The sequence below is a fragment of the Psittacula echo genome, assembly GCF_963264785.1.
Source record: "Psittacula echo genome assembly, chromosome: 2".
Classification (NCBI taxonomy): Eukaryota; Metazoa; Chordata; class Aves; order Psittaciformes; family Psittacidae; genus Psittacula; species Psittacula echo.
In genome coordinates, this window is record NC_137737.1 from 147,936,663 (window position 1) to 147,960,322 (window position 23,660).

Consider the following 23,660-nt stretch of genomic DNA (forward strand, 5'->3'; position numbering starts at 1 on the left):
TCACAAGATTGGCATCTTAAAAAGCTGTAGTAGTCAGTGAATCTTAGTTTGGTATCCAGTATTCAGTCTCGAGACTGCATTCCAATTAATTGCTGCTCTTCAGGATCATTTGCATCTTTGCTTTTTAGATGCTCCTCTTCCTCTAATTATATCCCTCTAGTATTTGTTGGTTGTTACCAAGTGCCACGCATGTTCATAGGTGCAACAGATAGTGAGCTCATACAGTCTTTCACTGTAAGTCAGTTTTGTAAGCCTTGTAAACCCTGCAGTAATGGTCCCAGAGTGCTGCTCTGCAGCCCTCATGAGCCAGAGAGTGACATTTCATCTGAACATCAGCAAACTGCTGGATGTAACTTGTAGTCCTGCTCAGGCAGGTATTTCCACTTTGATATTGCTGCACTGACTTCAAGCAATATGTTAATAGACTCCATTTTAGCAACAAGAGAGAGAGAGAAATAGCAGTTATATTATTAGGTTAAGGTATTGATGCCATGCAGTGGAGTTACACTGACATGACACTGGAATAATGTAAGAAATCAGGCTCTTTTTAGCTTAGTGGCATACGAAGGCTGACTTGATGAAATTGTCCGTGTTCTTAGTAAGGCAGTAGTGAGGAGGTATGAAGGCTGTGCACTTTAACAGTGTGTGTTTAAACATCTCTCATTTCACAGAAATTACTTCTTTACTGAATCTCTTCTTTATTGAACTCCCTAGTTCCATTTATCCAAAAGCTTGTCATACAGTTTCACTGGAAAGTGATTTAGTTGGATTCTGTTAACTTGATCTCATCATTTGCTCCCCCTTTATAATGCTTAGGGTGTCCCAGGAGCATCAGGTTCACCTGGAAGAGATGGAGCTCAAGGTCAAAGGGTAAGGTAAAATAAACATGTTTTACATTTGTTTTAAGAGTTTCCATTCCATAATGGATATGTTTCCCAGGTTGATTTATTATGGTTTATGTCACTTGTATTCTACATTTCTGGAGAATTGGCTGTGCCAATCAGAGAAGTCAGAGATAGGGTGGAGTATCCTTCCATCTGCTAGATCAGGGTTAAGAAATACTAGATGAGTAATGGAGACCCATGCACTATGGATGTGTTTAATGCCTTTGATAGGAGTAATTGTCATTTGTGTCCAGCACTGCCTATTAGTCTATTTGCTAATACTTTTAAAATTAGAGGATGGTTAAATGGTACATAATTAGTATGCAATATAATGAAATCAACTAAATTTGCTTTCTAGCTAATTAATGAATACAAGAGACAACTACAAGGGAACTTAATACTGAATGTAGAACAATACATGTAGAAACTGGTGAGATAAGGAAAAGGTGAAGAATAATATCGAAATTTAATCAACCTTATTTTGCTTCAGTTAGAGCAAGTGAAGGTACTGAAGGAATCAGTAAAAACAAATTCATATTCATGTGTGCAGTTAAACCTTTAAGTCCTTTTCCCTATTTCCTCGGGGAGACTTTTGTTTCATTATTAGTCAGGCGATGGAAAGTTTTTGATAGCATAATACTGGGTTACTGTCTGCAGCAGAAGTTCATTATTAAATATGACTTTTCGGTTTCATCTGAACAAGTTTTACATATTCATGACCCTTTTTTGGATATGTTAATGTAACTTGAACTGCAGAGAAATCTGGACTTTGTTTAGCTTTCTGGCATTAACCTGAGACCTTGCTGTAAAAAAAATAACCTCTATAGCAAAATGTGTATTTGAACTTATTATTAGGAACTTAAGCATTGGCATACCTTTATGTATAGAAATAATTCCAATGAAGTTACTGTAGATTCTGGGCAATGCCTAAAGGGTTTTTTTTTTTTTTTCTAAAATCTTGAAAGTAAAGTAATTTTAATAAAATAAAGTTTTACACAATGTTATCATTAGATGAATAACCTTCTAATCAGAACAATGGTTTTCTAATTTTCAATTAAGTTGTGCTGAAATATGTAAATAAATATATTAATTTTTCTCCTGTATAATGCTGTGATGCCTTCTGCGTGGTAGCTCATTTTTCATGTTATTAATGTCTTCTTTTTGACTGTATTTGAATTTCCCCCCCTAAATTCCCCATGCCTGGTGTCACCTCTTCACCCCAGGTTAATAAAGACCTGGAGCCTGATGGAGATTTGGATTTTTGCATTATGCTGTCTAATCTTGGTCATAGCCAGGTTGAGGTGACTTGGAGCTAGATGCTGTATGTGTGAGTGGTATGTGCCTCCTCTTCCTGCTTTCCTGATCGCAAGGGACAGGGACCATTGTACAATTCAAGGAGAAGAGATCTCTATGTTTTTATTGTGTTCTGTAGATGACTTTGTATTTAGCAGTGGAGACTCGCAGCCATGTCTTGATATTAGCCAGCAGTTCAGAAGTGGTTTAGTTTTCCCACATGGAAGTCAGGAGACTGTTGCAGAGAGGTGGTATTTCTGAGAAAAGCCATCAGGAAAACTAATGCAGCAAAGGCATTTGATGCAGCCAGGAAAGGTCATGCAGTGCTTATTCCGTAGAAGACCCCAGTGTTGTCTGTGATCATGTAGTGCAATTACCTAAATTGCCATTTTTTATAGATATGGTAATAATGTTTGTTCATGTGCTCACTTTCTTCTAGTGTTAATCAAAGGAGCTGGATAAATAGCCTAGATCTCATAAAATTAGGTCTGTTAGCTTGTTATTGTCTCTGTGTGACCCTCATGCAATATTTTTCCAGCAGTAATTATTTCTATGGCAACAAATAATTATGTTATAGTAATTTCATGGTGCTGTAACTCATTTGAATCCTGTGAAGTTATGACAACATAAAATTGCTTTTAATGGGTGAAGATTCAAACCGATGATTTCACTGCAGTCTCTTTGAAGGCCAAGTTCTCAAGAAAGGCATAATTCTAAGGGCATAACTGCAGCAACAGCAAAAGAAAACTGGAAAATTCCTGAAAAGTAAATTGCCGTTTTGTATAATGTTCCCTTTGTTGGGCTTCCTCCTTTTAGCCAAGATGCCAAACTGTCTTGCAGCTATTAAACTACCAGAACTGATATTTTCTGTGTTATTCATAGCTTGGCTGTCATTTCCTCTCTAGTATTTATTGTTCATTGAAATATTTTAATTATGGTGATACCAGTGCTGTAAGTAATTAAACAGATGGCCCAATTGCAATGATTTTAATGGAAGGTAACCTTGGGACTGATATCTGTTGAGAGATCTCTGAAAGCTTTGCTGAACTGGGTATAACAGGATGTTAAGCTCAAGAAGTCCTGGAATGGAGATTTTTTTTTTCCCTTACAGTTGCTGGTAGTTGGAATTACTTCACTTTTACAGTTCTTTTCCTTCTCTTTTGTTTTGATTCTTAGTGTGCATCTTGGGTGTTTTTATTTTTGAAATCAGTTGAGAAAAGGGTTGTGTGTTTTTCATCCTAGTGTATGAATTCACCAATTAGTTTATAAAGGTTCATTTTGCCTTTCTGAACTTCTAGTCTTTGGTTTATTTGTTTCTCTTGGGTTTTTAGTAACTCATTAAGAAACAGAGCATCTCCTCTCTATCATTTTCTTAATGAAATGCCTTCCATATGAAAAAGAGTGGGATGTAATAAAAATACCATGGGAAGGTTGAATCAGTCAAAAACGTCATAATAAAGCAAACTTTCTGAATGTTCATGATAATATTTTATACCTGTCTGGTAACTAGTTTAAATCTACATCTCAGACCACACAAAAGGAACAGCCTTCTTCCCTGTCATCAGCTTCCAGTTACAAAAGATTTTATAAAATAGAAAATGGCTTCTTTTTATTTTATGGCTGGGGCTGTGGTTGTTTGGTGTCCTTTCTTCTTTCCTGCATTTGTAGCTAGCAATATAGAGAGGTTTTACTGAAAAGAACAGATTGTGTTTCTCCACCAACTATCCCAGGCATACAATGTTGAAAAGATAGAGCTTGAATTGCACATGCAAGAAAATCCAAACCAGCATCATGCTTCTGTTGCATACATAGACAGTAATCAGACTCTCTTGTGCTCTTGGTTCATCTCTTTCAGCCAAGAGTATAAGGTTTGGAAGCAGACTGAAACTGACCCTTGTTGAGATGTGTGAGTAGAGTGGGGAAAGGTCTTCCCTTTCCCATATCTTCGTGGCTGCTCTCCAAGGTCAGGTCACAATTGCAATCCCAATTCTTTCTTTCGAAGTGCAGGCCGTTTGAGGGGACAGATCTACAAAGCTGCAACAAAAGAAACCTAATTGATCATCCTGAGTGGCAGGCATGCTCTGCTTGATGATACAGTGTAGGGAGGGTTCTCCACTGTTCTGACTCCCAAGTTTGTATCTCTTGTGCCCATGATGCTGTTACTGCTCACTGTTGCTTGGTGGTTACCTCAGAGTGTTTTCTCCTGGCCAAACTTCTTGGCAAAGAGGCATGGTGGTTGTTCCTTAGCAGGTTAAATAGTTCTGGGGGAAGCTCTGTTGGATGTGCTTCCTTCCCTATGTGTTTGCTAGGGGTGGGACTACGGAGTTAAACTGTCAAGACACTGGTCTGCAGTAAGATACCTCTAGCTGATAGACAGGATGAATCAGTTTCTTAAACATTTCTTCAGCTCCTAATGGCTCCTGTTCAGCTCACTCTGAGAGCAGGAGGACAAAGAGACCAGCTCTGAGACATAAGGCCTTTGTCTATAGACTAGTAAATTAGATATTGCCAGAACATAATTCTGAGCACTGTCTAGTGACCTTTGTTGTCTAATGTGTGTCATTCTTGGCAGTGTTGAGGTGGGCCAGCTCTTTCAGGACATTGTTCCGGGGACAGCACAGATCAGAAGGGAGTTTAGATGCCTACTGTTTTAATGGGATTTATAAAATCATAAAATTAAAGTTGGGATGGACCTTCAGAGATTCAACAGCCTGCTCAAAACTGTTCTGATCAGATCAGGTTGCTCAGGTCCATATTAAGCTGAGTCTTGAAGGCTTCCAAGTATGAAGATTCCACAAGCCCTCTGAGCAACCCATAGCAGTATTAACTTTCATAGTTTCATTGTAACACTTTTTTGCCCCTACCTGTTGACCTGTTGTCCCGTAGGAACCACTGATACTTTTCCACAATGCCACAGAAATGCAGTTATGTATCTTGATCAGACCTGTGGCACATCTTTTTCTTTAAGGACTTGTCTAATATGCAACCAAAGGCATAGTCACAGGAACACAGATACACAAGGAAGGGAGTGTTACCTTCCAGATGTTAATCTTAAGAGCATACGCAAATATTGGAGGAGAAATATGACCAATTAACAACAGATATGCAAGAAATACATATTTTAAATTATGAAGAATTAATAGCAAGGTAACTTCAGACTGTCAGCTTCTAGATGGCTCTGGTAGTTTCATGAGGAAGAGAGGAAGTGCTAAGACAGCATTATTATGTGTTAAAACAAAACTAGCCTACTTCGATTAAATAAAGGCTGTGTATTCTGAGCAACATTTAACCAAATGCTTGTGGGTTAGCTTTAATTTAAAATAGCTCATATTGGTGAAAATCTCTTGCAAGCTACTCCTTGGATTAATATCCCGATATCGTGTTTAGTAAAGTTTCTCTGATGCTCGCAGTGGTTCAGCTTGAAAGGAGGAACACTTAGTTTTAAAATTCTCATCAGAAAAAGAAAATAAATAAATAAAAACATGAGGCAGTCGTGGGTCCCAGTATCTAGTCCTACTTGAAAAATCACCTCTCCACAAGTACCTCTAAAAACTTCAGGCTACCAAAAGCTACAGTTTATAGTGAGGTTAGCAGCAGTACTGACTTAAACACACTTGAGTCCTTACAGAGATTCAGGTGCTGCCTACATTCTCCGGTTCCATTTGTATTCTGGCAAATAAAATCCCTCATAATAAAATCTGTCATAATTACACTATGTTTCTCTATAACTTTTTTTCATGCTATTAGCAAAATATGTCCTGATTTAAGTTAATGTTCCAAAATAATATACACCTTGATTCTAAACCATCCTACAACTGATATCACACATCAAAATCTGTCCCACCCTGCTCTTGGACATGCAGACCCATGGAGGACATTCAGCAGCTCTGTACAGAATCATTTCTATCCTAGATGAGACTGCATCAGAGGAAGTGCTCTCGTGCTGTATTATTTTCCCAGTCATTCTGGAGATGGCTAAGCTAAGAGAAGACTTCAATAAATTGGAGATTAAATAAGATCTTTAAGGCTTTGGTGCTCAGAATACAACTCTGTGAATTCTCTCAGTGCTCTGTTTAATTTTGCAGTACACAGACCAAAAATAATGGGGGAAAGTGCCAGAAGAAATACATTCCCAGTCTTCTTGCCAATTTCCTGGTACCTGCTAATCTCCTCTGCTCACTACTCACAAGTTCAGAATGAGTATCAGATCCATTCAGGGCACTGAATGGTCTAAGTAACACCATCTTCAAACCCTGTTGGCAGCATAAACAAATATCTTTGGTTATTTACCTACAAGACAGAATGGGTATTGTCAAATACCCATGCTTGAACCAAACCTTCCTTTGACTTCATCTATAAGCACATAGGAATTTTCACATCTAACAAATACCATAGGAGGCAATTTTTTTTGTGAGCAAGTAATATAGACCTAGTGCCAAGAGAATTAATCCTAGGAGAATAGGGAGGAGATGATTTTTGAGCAGCCAAGAGTAAGAATATTGCTCAGAAGAAAGAAACTGTGAAACATATTCAATGAAAATGTAATTCTGATCATAATGTTAGTCCTACTGTGATGGGAGAAGGGAGGGACATACAGTATAATTTTTCTTTAGAAGTTTGTGGGAATCCACACTAGATCCTAGAACTCAATGGAAAACTCTGCATTTTTCTCCTCCTAGTTAAAATAAGCCCTCAAGAAGATGAGATCAGTTTTCATCCTCCTTTAGGACTGATCAAAATTAGATGCAGATTTTAAATCTTTGCTTTAAAAACTGAAACATATCAGTCTTCCTGAAGGTTTTACTGTGTACTGTCTAGTTTGCATTATCTTTTAGGGACTTCCATGTTATTATAAAACTGAGAATAGTTATCACTGATTTTTTTAAAACATTGTTCATAACTAAATGCTTCTTCCAGAGAATATCGAACCCCCTATATTTTAACTTTTAATGCATTTCAAAGTTCCTTATACCATTCTCTGTTTCCTCTAGAATCACCAATTTTGAAGCCTTGAACACACTTTCCTTTGCAGATTTATTTAATTGAACTAGGCTTGTAATCCTTTTTCTGTATATGTTTATAACTACTGTGATAAACACACTATTAGTATCTTTATTACAATGCCACTTAGCTGTTACATTTGCTTTAGTTCTTACTGTGATAGGGGAACTGCTTCGGTCCTTGAAGCTTCAGGAGCCATCTGGCTACACTGCAAAATAGGAAAGCATTTCCTTATCAACTCTAAGGATGAGTAGATAACATAATATGAGTACTATGATGTGGCTTAATTTATCAGTGAAACACCCTTTTAGTGGAATTTTAAAGAATGTTTTCCAGGTACATGGCACATAGATGACATTCCCCAGCCACTGCTTCATGCCATATGATAGCAGGTTTGAATCACAGTTTCCAAATTATATAAAGCATAGAACTGGTCGTTCATGCTATGTTCATTACTAAAATCATGTCAGAAATAAAGTTTCAGGAAAAAACAGTGCAAAATGAAAAGTTGTGACTTTTTTTCTCTGAAGATCTAGGAGATACCGAGGCCTAGAATGCTCTTTACTGTGTGTGTCAGCATAAACATTTTCATGCCCTCTCTTCCCTTCTGCTCTCACCTCTCTATTCTGGTCTTGGGCCAGAGGTAAGATCACATTTCTCCTTTTTAGGCTGTGTAGTAATTGAGGAATTGACTTATCACCAGCCTGGTCAGAAACCTACGCTTTATAGCATGTGGTTACAAAATGTGCATATTGGTTAATTTGCAAGAATACTTTATTAATAGTGTATTTTCTCTACATCTGGTCAGCCTTTTTTCTATGATGTGCTTGATTTCCAGTTGCCAACTTATCTTTAGTTTTTGGCTCTCATTTCTGGGAGCGCTGAAGCACGTTCATAATGTAAACCACATGAGCGTTCTTGCTGCTTCCTGAATCAGGACCTTGGTGATAGCTAGTACATATGTAGAGTATTGAAGGGCAGAGAGATAGGCTCTTTCAGCACTTAATCAGTGGGACTGTGAATAGTTGCAGCCAGTGAGAACAGATGTAAAAGTGTGACCCGTCTTGTGGTACAAAGTTTGACAGCAACCCTCTCATTTACCTCATGCCAGCAGCATTGCAAGTGAAATTCACTCAAAGGTGAAAATTTCCAGTACGAAGAGTTTTGCATTGTGAGATTAGTTGGATTTTTAATATCACTGACACCATAGCACCTTTTCAGCAAATAATGGAATTTTCTTCTAAGAAACAACTGGTGCCAGTTATTAATTTAAGAAAAAGCAGAGAACAAAAAGGAAAAAAAAGTCTTCTGGATGAAATGGAACAGATACCTGAAGTACATACAAAAAGCTGATAAAATCGCACATATTTTTCTTTTATAGGGCCTTCCTGGCAAAGATGGACCCACAGGCCCACAAGGACCTCCTGGCCCAACAGTGAGTATGGCCCATGGAACTTGTTATTGTAAAGGCAGGATTTGGAAGGATAGTAGATCACTCTGTTATCTAGGATTCAGTGGATAGACCCAAGGCCAAGGATTTTCCTTAGAAGTTGAAATTCTCATGACGCATGGGGTTGGCAGAGAGCTGCTTGTCTCACGTCATTGCTTTCCACTTTTAATTTTTTCTTACTCAGGAAAAAAATGTTTCACATGGGAAGGAGAGACAGTTCCATCAACAGATTGATTGCTTTACATAGCTTTTTTTGTTCTTAGTCAAGTACCTGCACTATATAAAGAGAATTAGCACTCTTAACATTGAAACACTTTCTTCTTATGAGAAATTCCAATTAGGATTATTAGTTAAATGAACCACCAAGTTTGTTTTGGGGTGGAGGTGGGTGCATGTATTCAAATGCTTTCATAGAGTAATCAGAGTAAAGCAGAGGCCACATTCAGCCTTCACAGCAAGACATATGTTGCCTCCAGAATCAGTCTCATCTGATTCTGATTAAATCTTCTCAGGTAGGGCAGCCACACAACGTTAATGCCTTCTTGGTAGATTTAAGACGCTCGATGAAACTGCTGATTGTACTGAGTATGCTCCAAGAAAACCTCTTCTTTTTACAAAGAATATACTGAGTCATCCCTCCTGAATATGGTAGTAATGTGACAGGATTTAGTCCAGGGGTTCAGCAATCTGTGACTGTTCCAGAAAGCAAGCAACATGCGTCCATTTTTCTCAAGTGCTTTTCTCAGAGCTGTGCTTTTGATGCTCTTTTACCTGCAACATGTACTGCATAGTCCTCTCTCCCAGCATCTCCAGTCTTTGACTGGCAGTTCTATTTGTGTGCACTTCTTCCCCATCACAGAGTATTTCCCTCATCAGGATTCATGGATGTTGATTGTCATCACCACTGTTTTGTTTCTCTTCATGTAGGGCATACCTGGTGCTCCAGGTGTTCCAGGTGTTACTGGAAGCCAGGGACCACAAGGTGATGTTGGAGCTCCTGTGAGTAAAATCGATTACTATTGCTATATTTGCTGTTGTGCATTAATTTTCTGATCCCGGCTTCACTGTTTTACAGAACTCCTTCATATTTATAGTTAATGATCTATTTGCAGTTACTGGCTAAGAGAAACAGCAGATTGGTCCTTCTTTTTCATTCTTCATGATTAAATTTATTTGTTGATCTTACATATGATATCTGGAATATAGGGATTAGAGAGTCACAACATGAGATGAAATTACTGAAGTTAAAAATATAACTATGTGAATTTGTAGTCTGTGTGTAATTACTTTCTCCTTTATTCCCTTTTCATTTCAAAGAACTCTGGCAATTAAAGTCTGCCATTTATTAACTTGAGTATTTCCAAAATATTATTCTGATTTTCAAATTGTGAAAATATTGCATGAATAAAAAACTTGCTTTCATGGGTTTACGGTAGAAAAGCTGACTAATGATCAGGGCTTTTTCTAGGATGTTATTATAAATTTGACCATCGGTTTCACTGAGTGGAGAACTATACCTTCTCTACCAAAAATTAGAGTTAGGAACCTCTAATGCTAAGTTTGTTTTTCAGATATTTTAATTTATTATAACCCCCCCAAGTAGTCTGATTAGAAGAAAGAACTACAACTATAAAATAAGAGTTTAGATGACATAAGAGATTTACAGTGGACCTCTTTTGTTCTGTAACAGTTCCGATGATAGGTAATATTTTGTATTCACATTTTAACATTTGACCACTTGATTAATTATAAAGCCTTCTCATTTTTTTTACATATCACAGTAAATGTTCTATTTAAAGACATGGGACAATTTTGTGTTTCTGACTTGATTTGTAGAATAGATTTATTTTCATTTTTTCTTTCAAAATCCAGTTTGCTTTGGAGATTTAGTCCACTGCAAGCACTGGTTAAGTGGAAATAAAACAACTAATAATATATAAGCAAAGGTAATAACCTAATAGCCAATTCTGCATAGTTTCTAAGTGTAATCATGAGATCTACTGAGGAGATTTGATGAGCTATGGAACTCATTACTATCTATGTGTAACATGCTGACTTTTCAGTTCCTGTCCAAACACATGTTCCAGATATCAAACTAAATATCCTAGAGTGTAGCTGTTCCTGTGAGTTATGTAAAAGCTCTGCTGTGAATGTTTGGGCTTTAGTAGTTCTGAAAAAACAGGTAGGTGGGGGAAAAGTTATTGAGCTTCAGTAAGGGCCTTTCTCAAAATGTAGAGTAATAGAAAAGAGACATAGAAATAGCCTTCCAGTCTTGGTAGGGGTTTCTTCTTTCCCAGGACAGAATAAGCTGTGCTTTAACCATGCATCAGCTACACAGACCTTTCCTCACTTCAGGAGTTCCTAAAAGATGATCTAGCCTACCTCAAAACCTCCACTGGTGAAGTTGTAACTGCCATAGACAACTTCCTCCATTCCATAACGATCCTTGACATCACTATAGTATTACATCATCTTTAATGTCATACTCAATTTCCCCACTTTGATCCCGTTGCTGACTTTGTTCATAGTGGATGCAGGGTATTGGTGCAATAAATGCTATGAATTTCAGAATGATATTTTATCTACCATCAGCCTTCTCTTCCTTACACTCAGTGATAATTAGACCTATTTCAGTCACGTGAAATGCATCATCTGGTCACCTGCCCTTGCTGCTATTCTGAACAAGAGAATTCAGTATGTGATAAACCCCTGAGAAAGTCATTGTTGCCATGTAAATTGTTTTGTTGAGTACTGTAACAGAAAAAGTATATTTGTTATTGTCACATAACTTCCTGAAACTTTGTTTACTTTTTCTTCTTTTACTGTGATGCTGCAATGGAGATAATGTTTGGATGTTAAAAATTTTGAGTGAGAACAAAATGAGGATTAACTTTGTATTGAATCTTTCCATAGGGTCCTCCTGGAGCTAAGGGTGAAAGGGGTGAGCGGGTAAGTCTATGTTCCTGTTGGCCACTATTTTTTTTTTCTTCCCATCTAGCTTTCTCTCTCATAAAAAGTTTTATCTGCCAGTTTATCGTTCGCTGTTTACAGGCACAATAGTTTTCTCTATACAATCAAGAAAACTTTTCTTCTTTTCCAGACATTGTCTTATATATAGCTATATTAATGGTTTGAATGTGAGAAGTATGTGGCATTAAGCATGTTCCCAAATCTATCACTGGGGTTATCTTCTCAGACCTCTGTTTGCTGGCTAAAAACAGCAATGGGAACCAGGGGAATCTCAAAACTTATTTGGCTTTTCTTCTCATCTGTGAGGATATAATCTCTCAGGGATAGTAAATGTATTTCATTGCTCTAAGTGTTTTCAAGACAGAAATTTTGCAAATTGTGTTTTGACACTGCTGCTGTCATTACCCAGGGTGATCTCCAGTCCCAAGCAATGGTGCGTGCTGTTGCTCGTCAAGTGTGTGAACAACTCATCCAGGGTAAGTACATAAATAGTTAATATACTTATATCTCTAGAATGAATCTTTTCCTGCCACAATTACAAATATGGTGCTTTTCAAAGCATCCAAGGGGATCTGTTTGTTTTAGGCTAGACATTCAAGATTTATATTCCAACTAGATTTATGTTCACCTGGATTTATGTCTAACTACAGCTGATTAGCATCAGCCATCTAAAAAAAAAAACCAACCTGAATTGTCTCCAAGCTATTACAGTATACAAAAGTTTCTGCTGTAACACTTTCAAATATTTATAGACATGAAAGCCCCCCCAAAGCAAGGAAATAAAATTCTACACAATAGTTCTTCCGTTTTCTGGGTACTCCCTAAACCACTATTTTTCCACCAACAAGCACACAACTTCTTATTATCAAAGCATGACAGACCACAGCCTTGAGGACCTGCCAGTGCTCTGTTCAAACTCATCCGAACTGGATTCTTCACTGAAACTTGAAAATGATGACATTTCTTTTCCTGCCAGGTCATATGGCAAGATATAACTCGATTCTGAACCAGATTCCAAGCCAGTCTGTCTCAACACGAACGATCGCAGGACCTCCTGGTGAGCCAGGTCGGCCAGGGGCTCCAGGGCCACAGGGTGAGCAAGGATCACCAGGCATGCAAGGGTTTCCAGGAAGCCCTGGTCAACCAGGAAGACCAGGAGAAAGAGGTAGGCTTCTTACTTTACATATACAGAAATATAACTCCCTTGTCTGATACATTCCAGTGGCTTCTGTCTCCTGTGTAAATGTAAGAGAAACAGTGTTCTCACTAGTTGATTGGTGAGCTCAACACAGACCATAATGAAAGTTCTGGAGATATTCAGTCATGAAGGCAATGTAGGCTTTGCTGAGCATGATTTGGCAGGGTCAGACAGAGGTTTAATGCCTAAACTGATGAGTACTGGTGGCACCTAATTGGGCACATCCTATCACATGATGCTTTCATCTTAGTAAAACTCTGAAGTGAGATGAATCTCTACATGTATATGCAAAGGAGCTTATAAAAGACAAGTGGACAAGAAAGCTGCAAACTGATAGGTCCGTGTTGGGGAAAGACCGAGCTTTTCTGCTAAACTTGAAATGTGTCAATCTGAATATTTCCAAATTAGGATTATTTTACAGGAGCAAGGTTGATAAGAAAAGGGGAAAAATCCTAGTTTATCAGGGGTTGAGAGGATTAAGGAGAGGAATTGGTGAAATCAGAGAGAAGTAATACAATCAACTGTTGATTTACAGGTATTCCCTTCGGTATTCATACGTGTAGGCTTGATCCCTATCTCCTTCCATCCACAGGCATTGCCTAATAAAGAAACAAACTCCATGTTTTATTGTACTCCTTCTCTGTGCAACCCTGGCAATCTCTGGTGCAGCAGAGTAGCACTAATCTCACAGAGGTAGTACTGAGTAGATCTATAATTATGAAAGTGCTTTTAAGACCATCACACAAGGAAGTGATCAAAAACCCCAAAGACAAGTGTGATATTCAAAAGCAATGAATTGCTGCTGCTGTTAAAAAGTCTGCTAACTGGGGTTTTAAAAATGAATTGCTATGAAGGCTGTTCAATTCAGGAGCTTAACAGCTCTAGTTCACAGCAGCCATGATGACCAGGGTTAAAGAATGTCTTTGACTGAACCTGTGAGTCTGTAGTTCCTTTCTTCCCCTCAAGACTGTAATTCTAATTACCATCTTGAAACGAGGCAAGGTTGAGGGTACTGACCTTTCAGTCATGCTGCTGCCTGCTCCAGCTGAGCAAGGACCAGACATCATCAAGAAAGAAGGAGAAATGAGAGTGTGAGACCAGTAGAGAAGAAAGGCCAGGTTCAATGGGGCTTTGAACAACCTGGGCTACTGGAAGGTGTCCCTGCCCATGGCAGGGTGGTTGGAACTGGACGAGCTTTAAGGTCCCTTCCAACCCAAACCATTCTGTGATTCCATGAAAATTGGAAGAGGCAGCAAATGAGGAGCTAACTTTAAGTGGTGATCTGGAGAGACTGAATGCAGATTTCAGGGTAGTTGTTTCCATACTAATACTAGTGTATTTTAAATGGCTTCTCAGGCAGGGACTGTCACAGAATGTTTTGCTAGGGCTGCAGGAACAGAGGAACCAAAGTGCCAGGCTATGAAAGGGGAAATCTGTCCAGCATTTAACATCTATTTTCCATTGCATTTGTTGTGCTGAAGCCCAGACACACATGTTGCACTACTCTGAAATCACAGCATGATTAGATGTAGTCATCTAAATGAAACGTGATGTGGGTTAACCCACTGCTAATAATTTTGATTTCTGGGAAGCAGCACTGGCAATAGATTGGGTACAGAAAGGGTAAAAACGCATTAAAAAAGAATATTACTCTTTTCCTGTCTACATAGATAACTGATGTTAGAACGGACTGGTTTTGGCAGGTAGTGCTTGTGGGGAGTTTATACTAAGTGGAGAGCAAGCTCCTGCTGAGCATCCTTCAAGAACTATAATCGGTCAGCCAAAGCTCTCTGCCGATTTTTGTAAAATGTGATTCCAAATGTTAGGAGTCTTTACAGGGTTTATAGCTTAAAGTGAGGCTGTTTTAGGAATAAAGAATCCACGTGTAAACTTACAGACAAAATAATTGGCTAGTTTATTTGGGTGAAAATGAATTTTAGGACATTCATGTAACTGGAGCCTTGCACAGAATCTGGAAAGAAGAGGAAGGAGCTCATTCAGAAACTAGGTAAAAATATAGAGTAATTTATTTGTCCTTGAGGATTTAATTTCTTCAGAAGCAACTGAAATTTTAGACTGATGTGTGCTTGATGCAGTAATGTTTATCTAGCAGGAAGATACTTTCTGAGTTGTACAGATGCTTGGGATACTTCAGAATGCATTTCTAAGGAATTGCTCTAAGCCAACCCCAAAATGCAGCAGTGAAAATTGAAACTTATTTTTACCACCTTCATGCTTATGGAGAATGATTGAAAGCTTCTTGTGCATTGTGAATCACTTAGTTCCTAACTACATTTCAAACAGTGAAGTAGCAGACTAAAATTGCTCTGCTTCTGGGTGGAAGAGGTTTTAATTTCCAGTGACTGGACAGAGGAGGGTAAATGGACTCAGACCCCATTCCTTGCCGTGTTCTGAAGAATTGTTTGTATTTAACTTGCTCAGCAAGTCACAATGTATAGTCCTGTCCTGAGGGAGTGTGTAGAGCATACTAAAAAGTAATAGATATTAGAAGGGAAAAAAGACCTGTTTGTTATCTATTAGTGTTGCTTTTTTCTCCTCACAGTTCAATCTATTGGGATTACTGCAAGAACTTGTTACTGGCTCTAAGCCGAGTGGCAGGGTGCTGGTAGAGTGGGAAGAGAAAAGGTGACGGGAGGTTAGATGTTTCATCCTACTCGCCTCTTCTGCCCACCAGCCATTCAATCCCAGCCTGCAAGAACAGGGAAATCCTGAAAGCAGTGTGTGGAACTGGTCAGAAATTATGCACCAAGAGAGCTTTCCTGGAGAACAGCAGCAGTGAGAGATCTTGACACCAGTGAACTTCTCTGCTAACTCGCCTGGCCAATGGCTTCTTTTCCTTTGTTTACCTTGTCACTCTGCCAGGCGTTAATCAGATGCTTTGAAAAGAGGCTTCGGTTGAGAGAGTGTTTTGGAGTTTTATTAGAAACCTCCACTTGAACTCCTAGGTCCAGAGTGTCCCATTCCTGGATGTATTCTCCCACGAGTAACGCACTGGGCTGGTCCTTTCACAACAGACCACCTCGGTGGGAAAGGATAAGTCATTCTCTTGACAGATTCAGTTCTCGGTGTCTGCTGCTAGCCAAGATCTACTTTTATCCAGTGTAGACAAAAGTGAATGGATTAGAACCACACCAAGACATTTGTTATTTAGTTTTCCCAGTTAATTATTGCTTTAGCTGTACACTGTGAGATCTTATCTGTTGCATTTTTCTAATGATGTGGAAAGAAACATCCCTGGCAACCTCAGTATTTGTTAGCAACAGTAACATTTTCTTGGTGCCACAACTGGCCATTTGGATTGGATTAGTGATTTAAAGATTAAGGAGGTCTACAGTACATAATACCAGATAAATTAATAGAATTCTGTTCTCTTACATATTTGCATAAGTACAGGAGCCTGGGAAAAAAACCAAACCCAAACACTGATTGTTCACAGCACTCATCTCTATTTTAATTGTAACTAGCTCACAGCACTGTATTCTGGTTTTATTTCAGTTAGTTTGAACATCTTTTGATTTTATTTTTATGAAATGAGACTCAAGTAACTCATGTCTGGCTTCTGAGTGCTCAGGAAGTAGCTGGGATTCTGCAAAATAATATTAAAAAGGAAAGATTCAGCGTGGGTTTTTCATCTCATCCCCTCCCCGCTCAGTTATTTTTGCAATATCTGGGTAGTTTCCTCAATTTGAGGAAAAATGTGAAAGCTGTAGTAAAAATTATGCTGTGGCACTGCTGCCTTTCAGATGCTGTGAAAGTGTAGTTATTCTACTACTATTGGGTGTACTTCAGCTCTTATGATGTGCCCTGAAGTCATGCACAAAACATATGGCTGCTCACTCCATCCCACTATGATTAAAATACAATACATACCTAAGCTGTCACTGGGAAAGTCACTATTCCACACAGCTTTATCCATATTCTCTTCCTGGCTTCATATGAAAGCATTAGTTAAACATGTGTTATCAAAAGCCACATGTTTACAGCTCTAATGGCAAAATTCCAATGGAATTATATGGAACTTTTGCCAGTTGAGTCAATTAAATATCTTTATTTCCAATTTTAACTTCATCTAAATAATAAAAGACAAAATCATCCTGTGCTATTATACAATATGGTTACAACTGAATATTTTGGAAGCAGATTTTTTGTAGCAGTTTAATTTTTCTTAATTGCAATATTTAATTGCAAATATTTAATTGCAGTTCTCCTCACAGGACAATATTCTCTTAAAGACATAAATAAATAAGCAATACCTAAGCTTTCCTTTCATGCAGAAACCCTGGACATTAAATTTGCTATAGAATGTGTTCATGATCTTGGGTTTGGCTTTCATAACTGGTGCTATCAGAGGTGCCTTTAATGGAGCATTGGAAATAATTGATTTCAGTTGCTTGTGATCTCCATGGGGCTGAACCCAAGCCATTGCTTATTTTGGATGGGGACAAGACATAAAAAGTGGTTAGTGTGAAGGGGAGAGGCAGTTTGATGGTATTGCTGAAATATGTCCAGAACACAAATACAAAAGTTACTAGAATTTGAAGCCACTAACTCAAATGACAGATTTTGATACATACTTTTACCTCTGACAGTGATTAACCATTGCAGTAACTTAGACACAGAGTGATGTCTTGTCTAGTGGACTTTCTTAAGCTAAGCTCCCATGAAGTGCAGATGACCTTGATATAAAATGAAAATAGGTGAATTTTGAATCTTCCATCATTTATAGGAGGGAGCCATTAACTATGACCAAGAGGTCTGTGAATCTGTTAACTTACTCCCATTAAAGAGCTTTGGTGGAAAGTCCATTAGGGAAGCCCATGGAGCGCTCAATTTTAACTCATGTGAGATTCTTGTTGCAGTGTTTATGTTCTTTTTCACTTGGGTAAACTTTACTGGAAATTAGACTAAAAGAAACCTGAAACAGACTTGTATCTTGGCCTTCAGCATGTTTGCTTTAGGACTTGATATCCATGTGATTTCAAAGGTTTGCTCTCTGCAAGAGCTTCATAACTTGTTCCAGAATGAGCATTTTATTCTTAGCCTGAGTGGATTTGTTCCATATTTATAATTCCTTACTGCAGTTTATTCTGTGGACATCACATATGGGTGTGTGTTCTTGTTCATGTAAAGAATAATAATTGAGTGCATGGAAGGCTGTGATTTGAAAACATTGTGGCCATTGTCTTTGAAGTCACCATGTCATGTTATCGTACAGTAGGATGACTAATGGCCCTTGTACTAAACATCTGTGTAGATTCCAGATGGTTATCATGGGCCAGTCTTCTTATGATCAAAGCAATCCACACATACAGACTTTGACTTTGCCATTTGGCAAGTATTTCCTTTAAGGTCATGTATGGTAAAAGACAATTTAGACATGTTTACCTTGTTAAAAGGCCTGCAGCAGTAGTAGTGAATTGCCACAAAGGAGTCTCTCCGTATGCTTGAAGCAAGCCATGGATAAGCAAATACCAGGTACCTGGAAACTGCATTTGTAATGCAGGACAAGACGTTTGTCTGAGAAATTTGTCTTTAAAATAAGTGGAATTCAGTTGCTGATCACAGATGGTGTAGTTTTTTTGTTAGGTTCCCCAAGGAATATGAATGTAGGTTAGGACATATATATGTCACTGGTGACTGCTTCCTACATACACTACACAATGCAATCATTCATCACAGGTTCTGGATAGCCCTTTTGACTGAAACTCTAGTCTCTGCTAACCAAATGCTAACAAACTTTCAAACAGGAGGCTCATCCTGGACTTGGATGATGGTCTTTGAGAGCAGGAATCCCATGTATAGCATTGCTATGAATCCCAGAACAAAAGATGTTAGCAGATTTCAAGATGCATGAGTCATTTAAATACTGAAGACCCATTGACCTTCAGTGAAATTTAGGATATAGGGCTACCAGAAGCCATGGGTTTAAAATTCCTGAAACTTACCTTTTGGACACTTTATAATCCGTAAGTCCAGAACAGTCTCTATAAGATCAAGCAAATGAGGCCCTCTATAGACATATGGGAGCAACCTCACATTCACAAGCCCTGGTCCTCCTGGGGACACCAGTATCTGTTGCAGGGACAATGCAGCAGGGCATAACCTGGAACGCATTTATGGTAACTTACTTCTGCAAGTGATAGAAGGAGACAATGAAGAAAGGTGCTGTGCTGGACCTTGAAACTTACCTTACAGCTCCTCACCAACAAGGAGGAGTTGTTGGGGAATGTCAAGCTCAAGGGCAGCCTTGGCTGCAGAGACCATGAAATGGTGGAGTTCAAGATCCTTAGGGCAGTTAGGAGGATATAAAGCAAGCTCGCTACTCTGGACTTCAGGAGAGCAGACTTTGGTGTCTTCAGGTATCTGCTTGGTCGAGTATGTTGGGATAAAGCCCTGGAGGCAAAGGGGCCCAAGAAAGCTGGATGGATGAAGAAAGCTTGCTGTAGAAGAAGACTGGATTCGAGATCATCTAAGAAGCCCGAAGGTGTACAAGTCCATGGGACCTGACAAAGATGCATCTGTGAAACCTGAGGGAAATGGCGGATCTAGTTACCAAGCCATTATCTATCACACTTGAAAAGTTGTGGCACTCCAGTGAAGTTCCTGCTGTCTGGAAAAGGGAAAACATAACCCATTTTTTAAAAAGGAAAAAAAGGAAGGCCCAGAGATCTACAGGGCAGTTAGTCACATCTCGGTGCCCAGCAGCATGATGGAGCAGATCCTCCTGGAGACTCTGCTAAGGCACATGAAAACTAAAGGGTGATTGGTAGCTTCACTAAGTAAATCATGTCTGAGAAATCTGGTGGCCTTCTGTGACGGGGTTGCAGCATTGGTGAGTAAGGGAAGAACAACAGATGCCTGCCTGGACTTAGGCAAAGTGTTTGACACTGTCCTGCACAACATCCTTGTGTCTAAACTGGGGAGACATGGATTTGATGGATGGACTAACTGGTGGATAAGGATTAGTTGGATGGTTGCACTCAAAAGCTGCAATCAATGGCTTGATGGCCAAGTGGAAATCAGTGACAATTTCCTCAGGGGTGGGTATTATTTAACATGTCTGTAAGTGACATAAACAGTGGGATTGATGCACCCTCAGCAAGTCTGTTGATAGCACCAAGCTGTGTGGTGTGGTCGACATGCTGAAGGGAAGGGATGTCATCCAGAAGGACCTTGTCAGGCTAAGGAGGAAGGCCAATGTGAACCTCCTGAAGTTCAACAAGGCCAAGTCCTGCACCTGGGTCAGAGCAATCGCAAGCACAAATACAGGCTGGGCAGAGAAGTGATTCAGAGCATCTCTGAGGAGAAGACTTGGGGGTATCCCCATGGCAGGGGAATGTGTGGGAGGATTGAAAGCAGATGATCTTTAAGGTCTCTTCCAAACCAAATCATTCTATGGTTCTATGGAAAAAGCTCAGGAAGTTAAAAAAAGATATGTCTCCTTGCAAAACTAAGGTGTCCTCTAGATGGTTTTCCCTAAGAGGTAACAGTTACCTGAGCAGGAGGGAAGGAAGGAGGCCGGTCAGTTTAAATTGCAGATAGTACCCCATCAGGGAAAACAACTGTTTTATTTCTACTTTGCTTTCATGAAGGTGCTCTATACTGGCATTGACTCTGAATGTGTGGAAGTTGTGAAGCAGTGAAAGCAATTACCAGTGCTGGGAGGTCTGGAAAACGGGGGGAATGTCCCACAAACCAGCCTGGATTTGGTGTCTTCGAACCATCCAAATCAAACACAGACTTTATGAGAGTTTCCAAGTCGCCATTGGAAACTCAGGGTCTGGAATTCATGGTTTTGACACCTACTTAATTTGACACCACTTATTGTGATCGCTATGTATAAAGGAGTTTTTATAGGATGCCATAGTGGTGGCACAGAAAGAGATGGAAAGCTGAAAGAAACTTGTACCTTCTCTGGATTACAAGATCTGTGGTTTCCATGGATCAGATCCAACGATAGAAATGTAGGGCCATGAGCAAGCACAGGAACACAGCTCAATGGCTGTGCATGTTGGAACATCAGAGTTTCATGAGTGGGAAACTTAGATTGGGCTTTGGGGGACAGATTTTGACTGTGCTGAAACTCCTTTCTTGCATTTAGCAGGACTGCAGTAACCCATGATAAATCTCTCCGTTTATGTGTAGAACCATCTTATGCTGAACCACTGTTTGGTGGGTGAATGTTTGGCGGAAAATTGGCTGTAGCATTAAAAATCTGACTTTTCAGAGCCACACAGGAATATATAGACAGTTTTGTGAGGCTCTGAGGATTCTTCTGACTTACAATAGTTGTACCTTGGTATAGTCCAGAGGCAGCTTTCCAGCAGAAAGTGCAGCCTGGAAACTGGCCGATGCCTCTGCATACCACCCCAATGAAACCACCATGGCAGCAGGAATGTTTAAGACCCCAGGAATGCCATGTTTCCTTTGAGAGGCTGTCAAGGAAGGGAGGAAAAAAGAACCAGATAATGCTTTATTTTTACCTCCCTCCTTCTCTGCCATCTGTTTTTAAATGAAAAATAGCATATGGAACTATAATACTGGTTAAATAATAAACACTGCACACAGTTTTGATCAAAATGTGACTCTGATGAGTACTATTTCTTTAGGTTTACCAGGCGAGAAAGGAGAAAAAGGCAATCCAGGTGTTGGAACACAAGGACCCCGAGGCCCACCAGGATCTACAGGTAAAGTTGTTACATTAGAAGCACCCAGATTAGACCACTGCGACCCATGTGCAAAGCAGCTGAGAACAACATGGCTCTGTCCTCTGCTTCTAAGGCTTAAGATGCAGAAGAGGCAGTAGCTCAGGCCCCTTATGTCACTTAATGTCACAATGTTTTTACTATGTAATATGACGTGAAGCACCACATGATGGTGTCATCAGTCACACAAGTATTTTCCTTTTCCCTGTGATAAAGTGCTTCTCCAGAAACTTTTTTTTTAATGTTTAAAATATTATTTTTCAGAAATGAGGAAAAAATTAATCTGGATTAACTGCATTTGTTTTCTCATTGACTTCGACAGAGAAATGTGCATTAATTAAGCACATTAATCACAGGGATTTATATTTAGCTCCTGAAAAAGCAGAGGGTGATATCCAGGTCCTGTTGAAACAGTTGTAGAATTGCATTGACTTCACAAGGATATTGTGGCCATTAGAGCACCAGTATCAAGGCACAGCATTATCCAGAAGCTATATGGAAAGTGGGTTGGGGAATCAAGAGCTGTGCAGGCATTCAGGGCTGTCCTCCCCCCATGGAACTGCCTTTCCGAACATCTGATGCTTGGTGAAACATTTCTCTAGGATAAATTCCTGGCTAAAAGCTGTCTCTGGCAAGGAAGACGAAGCAGAGGCCAGAGAAGGAGGCTCAGCAGGAGCAGGTCTCTTCTCTGGCTGCTGCTTCATCTTCCTTGCCAGAGGAAGGCTGCAGCCTTTCCCTCAGCTTGCCCAGGGGAGTCAGAGCCAGGATGCCTAGCTCCTTCGCTCAAGCTATCTCCTGGCAGTGTTTGTAGCACGCTCAGTGCCATGGTTTCCAAGACTGGCAAGGTGGCCTCGACTCCCTGCTTTTATGAAAGACTCTACTCAGATGTTTCATCTCCCTCTTCCACACAGGACCTCCAGGAGAAAGTCGTACTGGCAGCCCGGGACCACCAGGTTCCCCAGGCCCACGAGGTCCTGCTGGGCACACAGGACCCCCGGGCTTACAGGGTCCTTCTGGCCCGCCGGGCTATTGCGATCCATCCTCCTGCGCTGGTTATGGCATGGGAGGTGAGTAGCCAGGAGTTGGGTGGCTGCTGTTTGCAGAGGTAGGGTTGACATCTTGTAACAGCCAAAGTAAGATGGAGGCTACTGGTGAACCTTGTGCTAAAACAGGGGAGCTCCCTAAAAACTCCATGTCCAGTGCTTTAGTTTTGTGGGACACAAAGGGAAGGTGACCACAGCCCAGCGACCAAAGGAATTCCACCATCCAGTCCCAGCGTGTAAAACCGATCCCGCATAGTGGGTTTTCATCCTGTATGTGTCTGTGTAGCTGTATGAGCCTTTTCCATCTCCACAGTCTGTGTGTTGAACCCCCAGCTCCTAATGTTCGTGACAGCAGAAGTTTTACATTTGTTTCAATTCAAACACGTTGCTCAACTTCCCTGTCCGTGTGCCTCTGAATGGCATGAAAGCATGACCCTTACTAAACCCCTGGTAGTGTAACCTGACACAGGGATGCACGTGTCCTTTATTAACCAGTGAAGCAATCGGGAGAAAATGATCCTTTCTACATCTTCTCTGTATCCTACTTTCCCATCTTATAGCACGGAGAGACTGTGGGAGGAAGTTAACACAATTACCAAAAATCATGTCGCCCAACCTAAAATCAAACTCTGTTAGTAAAGCACTAGTTACTACAAATGTTACACATAAGGCATATTTGTTTGATGTTTATGGTTTAATCTGCCCGTGATTTGTATGTTTTACTTACCTGAATGTTTTTGTTGTCGTCTCTTCCTATCCTTTTCTCCTCACTTCCCCTCCCCGTTGTTCCTTTCCTGTTTTAAGGCCCCATCCCTTACAATGGCTACCAATCCAGAAGGTGAAAGGCTCATTCTGGTTCAGGTCTCATTTGGCTGAAGGTCAGAGATGGATGCTGAACTGCTCTGTGCTTTCCATCAACGATATTGACTACCACTAATGAACTCACTAGCTGCTGTACATGCACTTAGCTTCCTTGCACTGCGAAAAATTATTGCCTGACCCATTTTTGCCTGTTAATCATATATTTTAGACCATAGTTGGAATAAGCTAAAGCAGGCAGATTGTGCAGTGTTTAGTTAGCACAGTATTACAACT

At 39.8% G+C, this 23,660-nt stretch overlaps 1 protein-coding gene across 1 annotated transcript in view; it reads left to right on the forward strand.

Annotated features, from left to right (window-relative positions):
• COL14A1 (collagen type XIV alpha 1 chain) overlaps positions 1-23,660 on the forward strand; it is a gene marked incomplete at its 3' end in the record, with an annotated part of 111,932 nt that overhangs the window by 87,679 nt on the left and 593 nt on the right. Inside the window, exons 39-46 of the mRNA XM_080609731.1 lie at positions 817-870; positions 8,560-8,613; positions 9,556-9,627; positions 11,542-11,577; positions 12,008-12,074; positions 12,575-12,763; positions 21,427-21,504; positions 22,434-22,589. Of these exons, the coding sequence (XP_080465857.1) occupies positions 817-870; positions 8,560-8,613; positions 9,556-9,627; positions 11,542-11,577; positions 12,008-12,074; positions 12,575-12,763; positions 21,427-21,504; positions 22,434-22,589 (706 nt within the window). The remainder of the gene's footprint in view (positions 1-816; positions 871-8,559; positions 8,614-9,555; positions 9,628-11,541; positions 11,578-12,007; positions 12,075-12,574; positions 12,764-21,426; positions 21,505-22,433; positions 22,590-23,660) is intronic.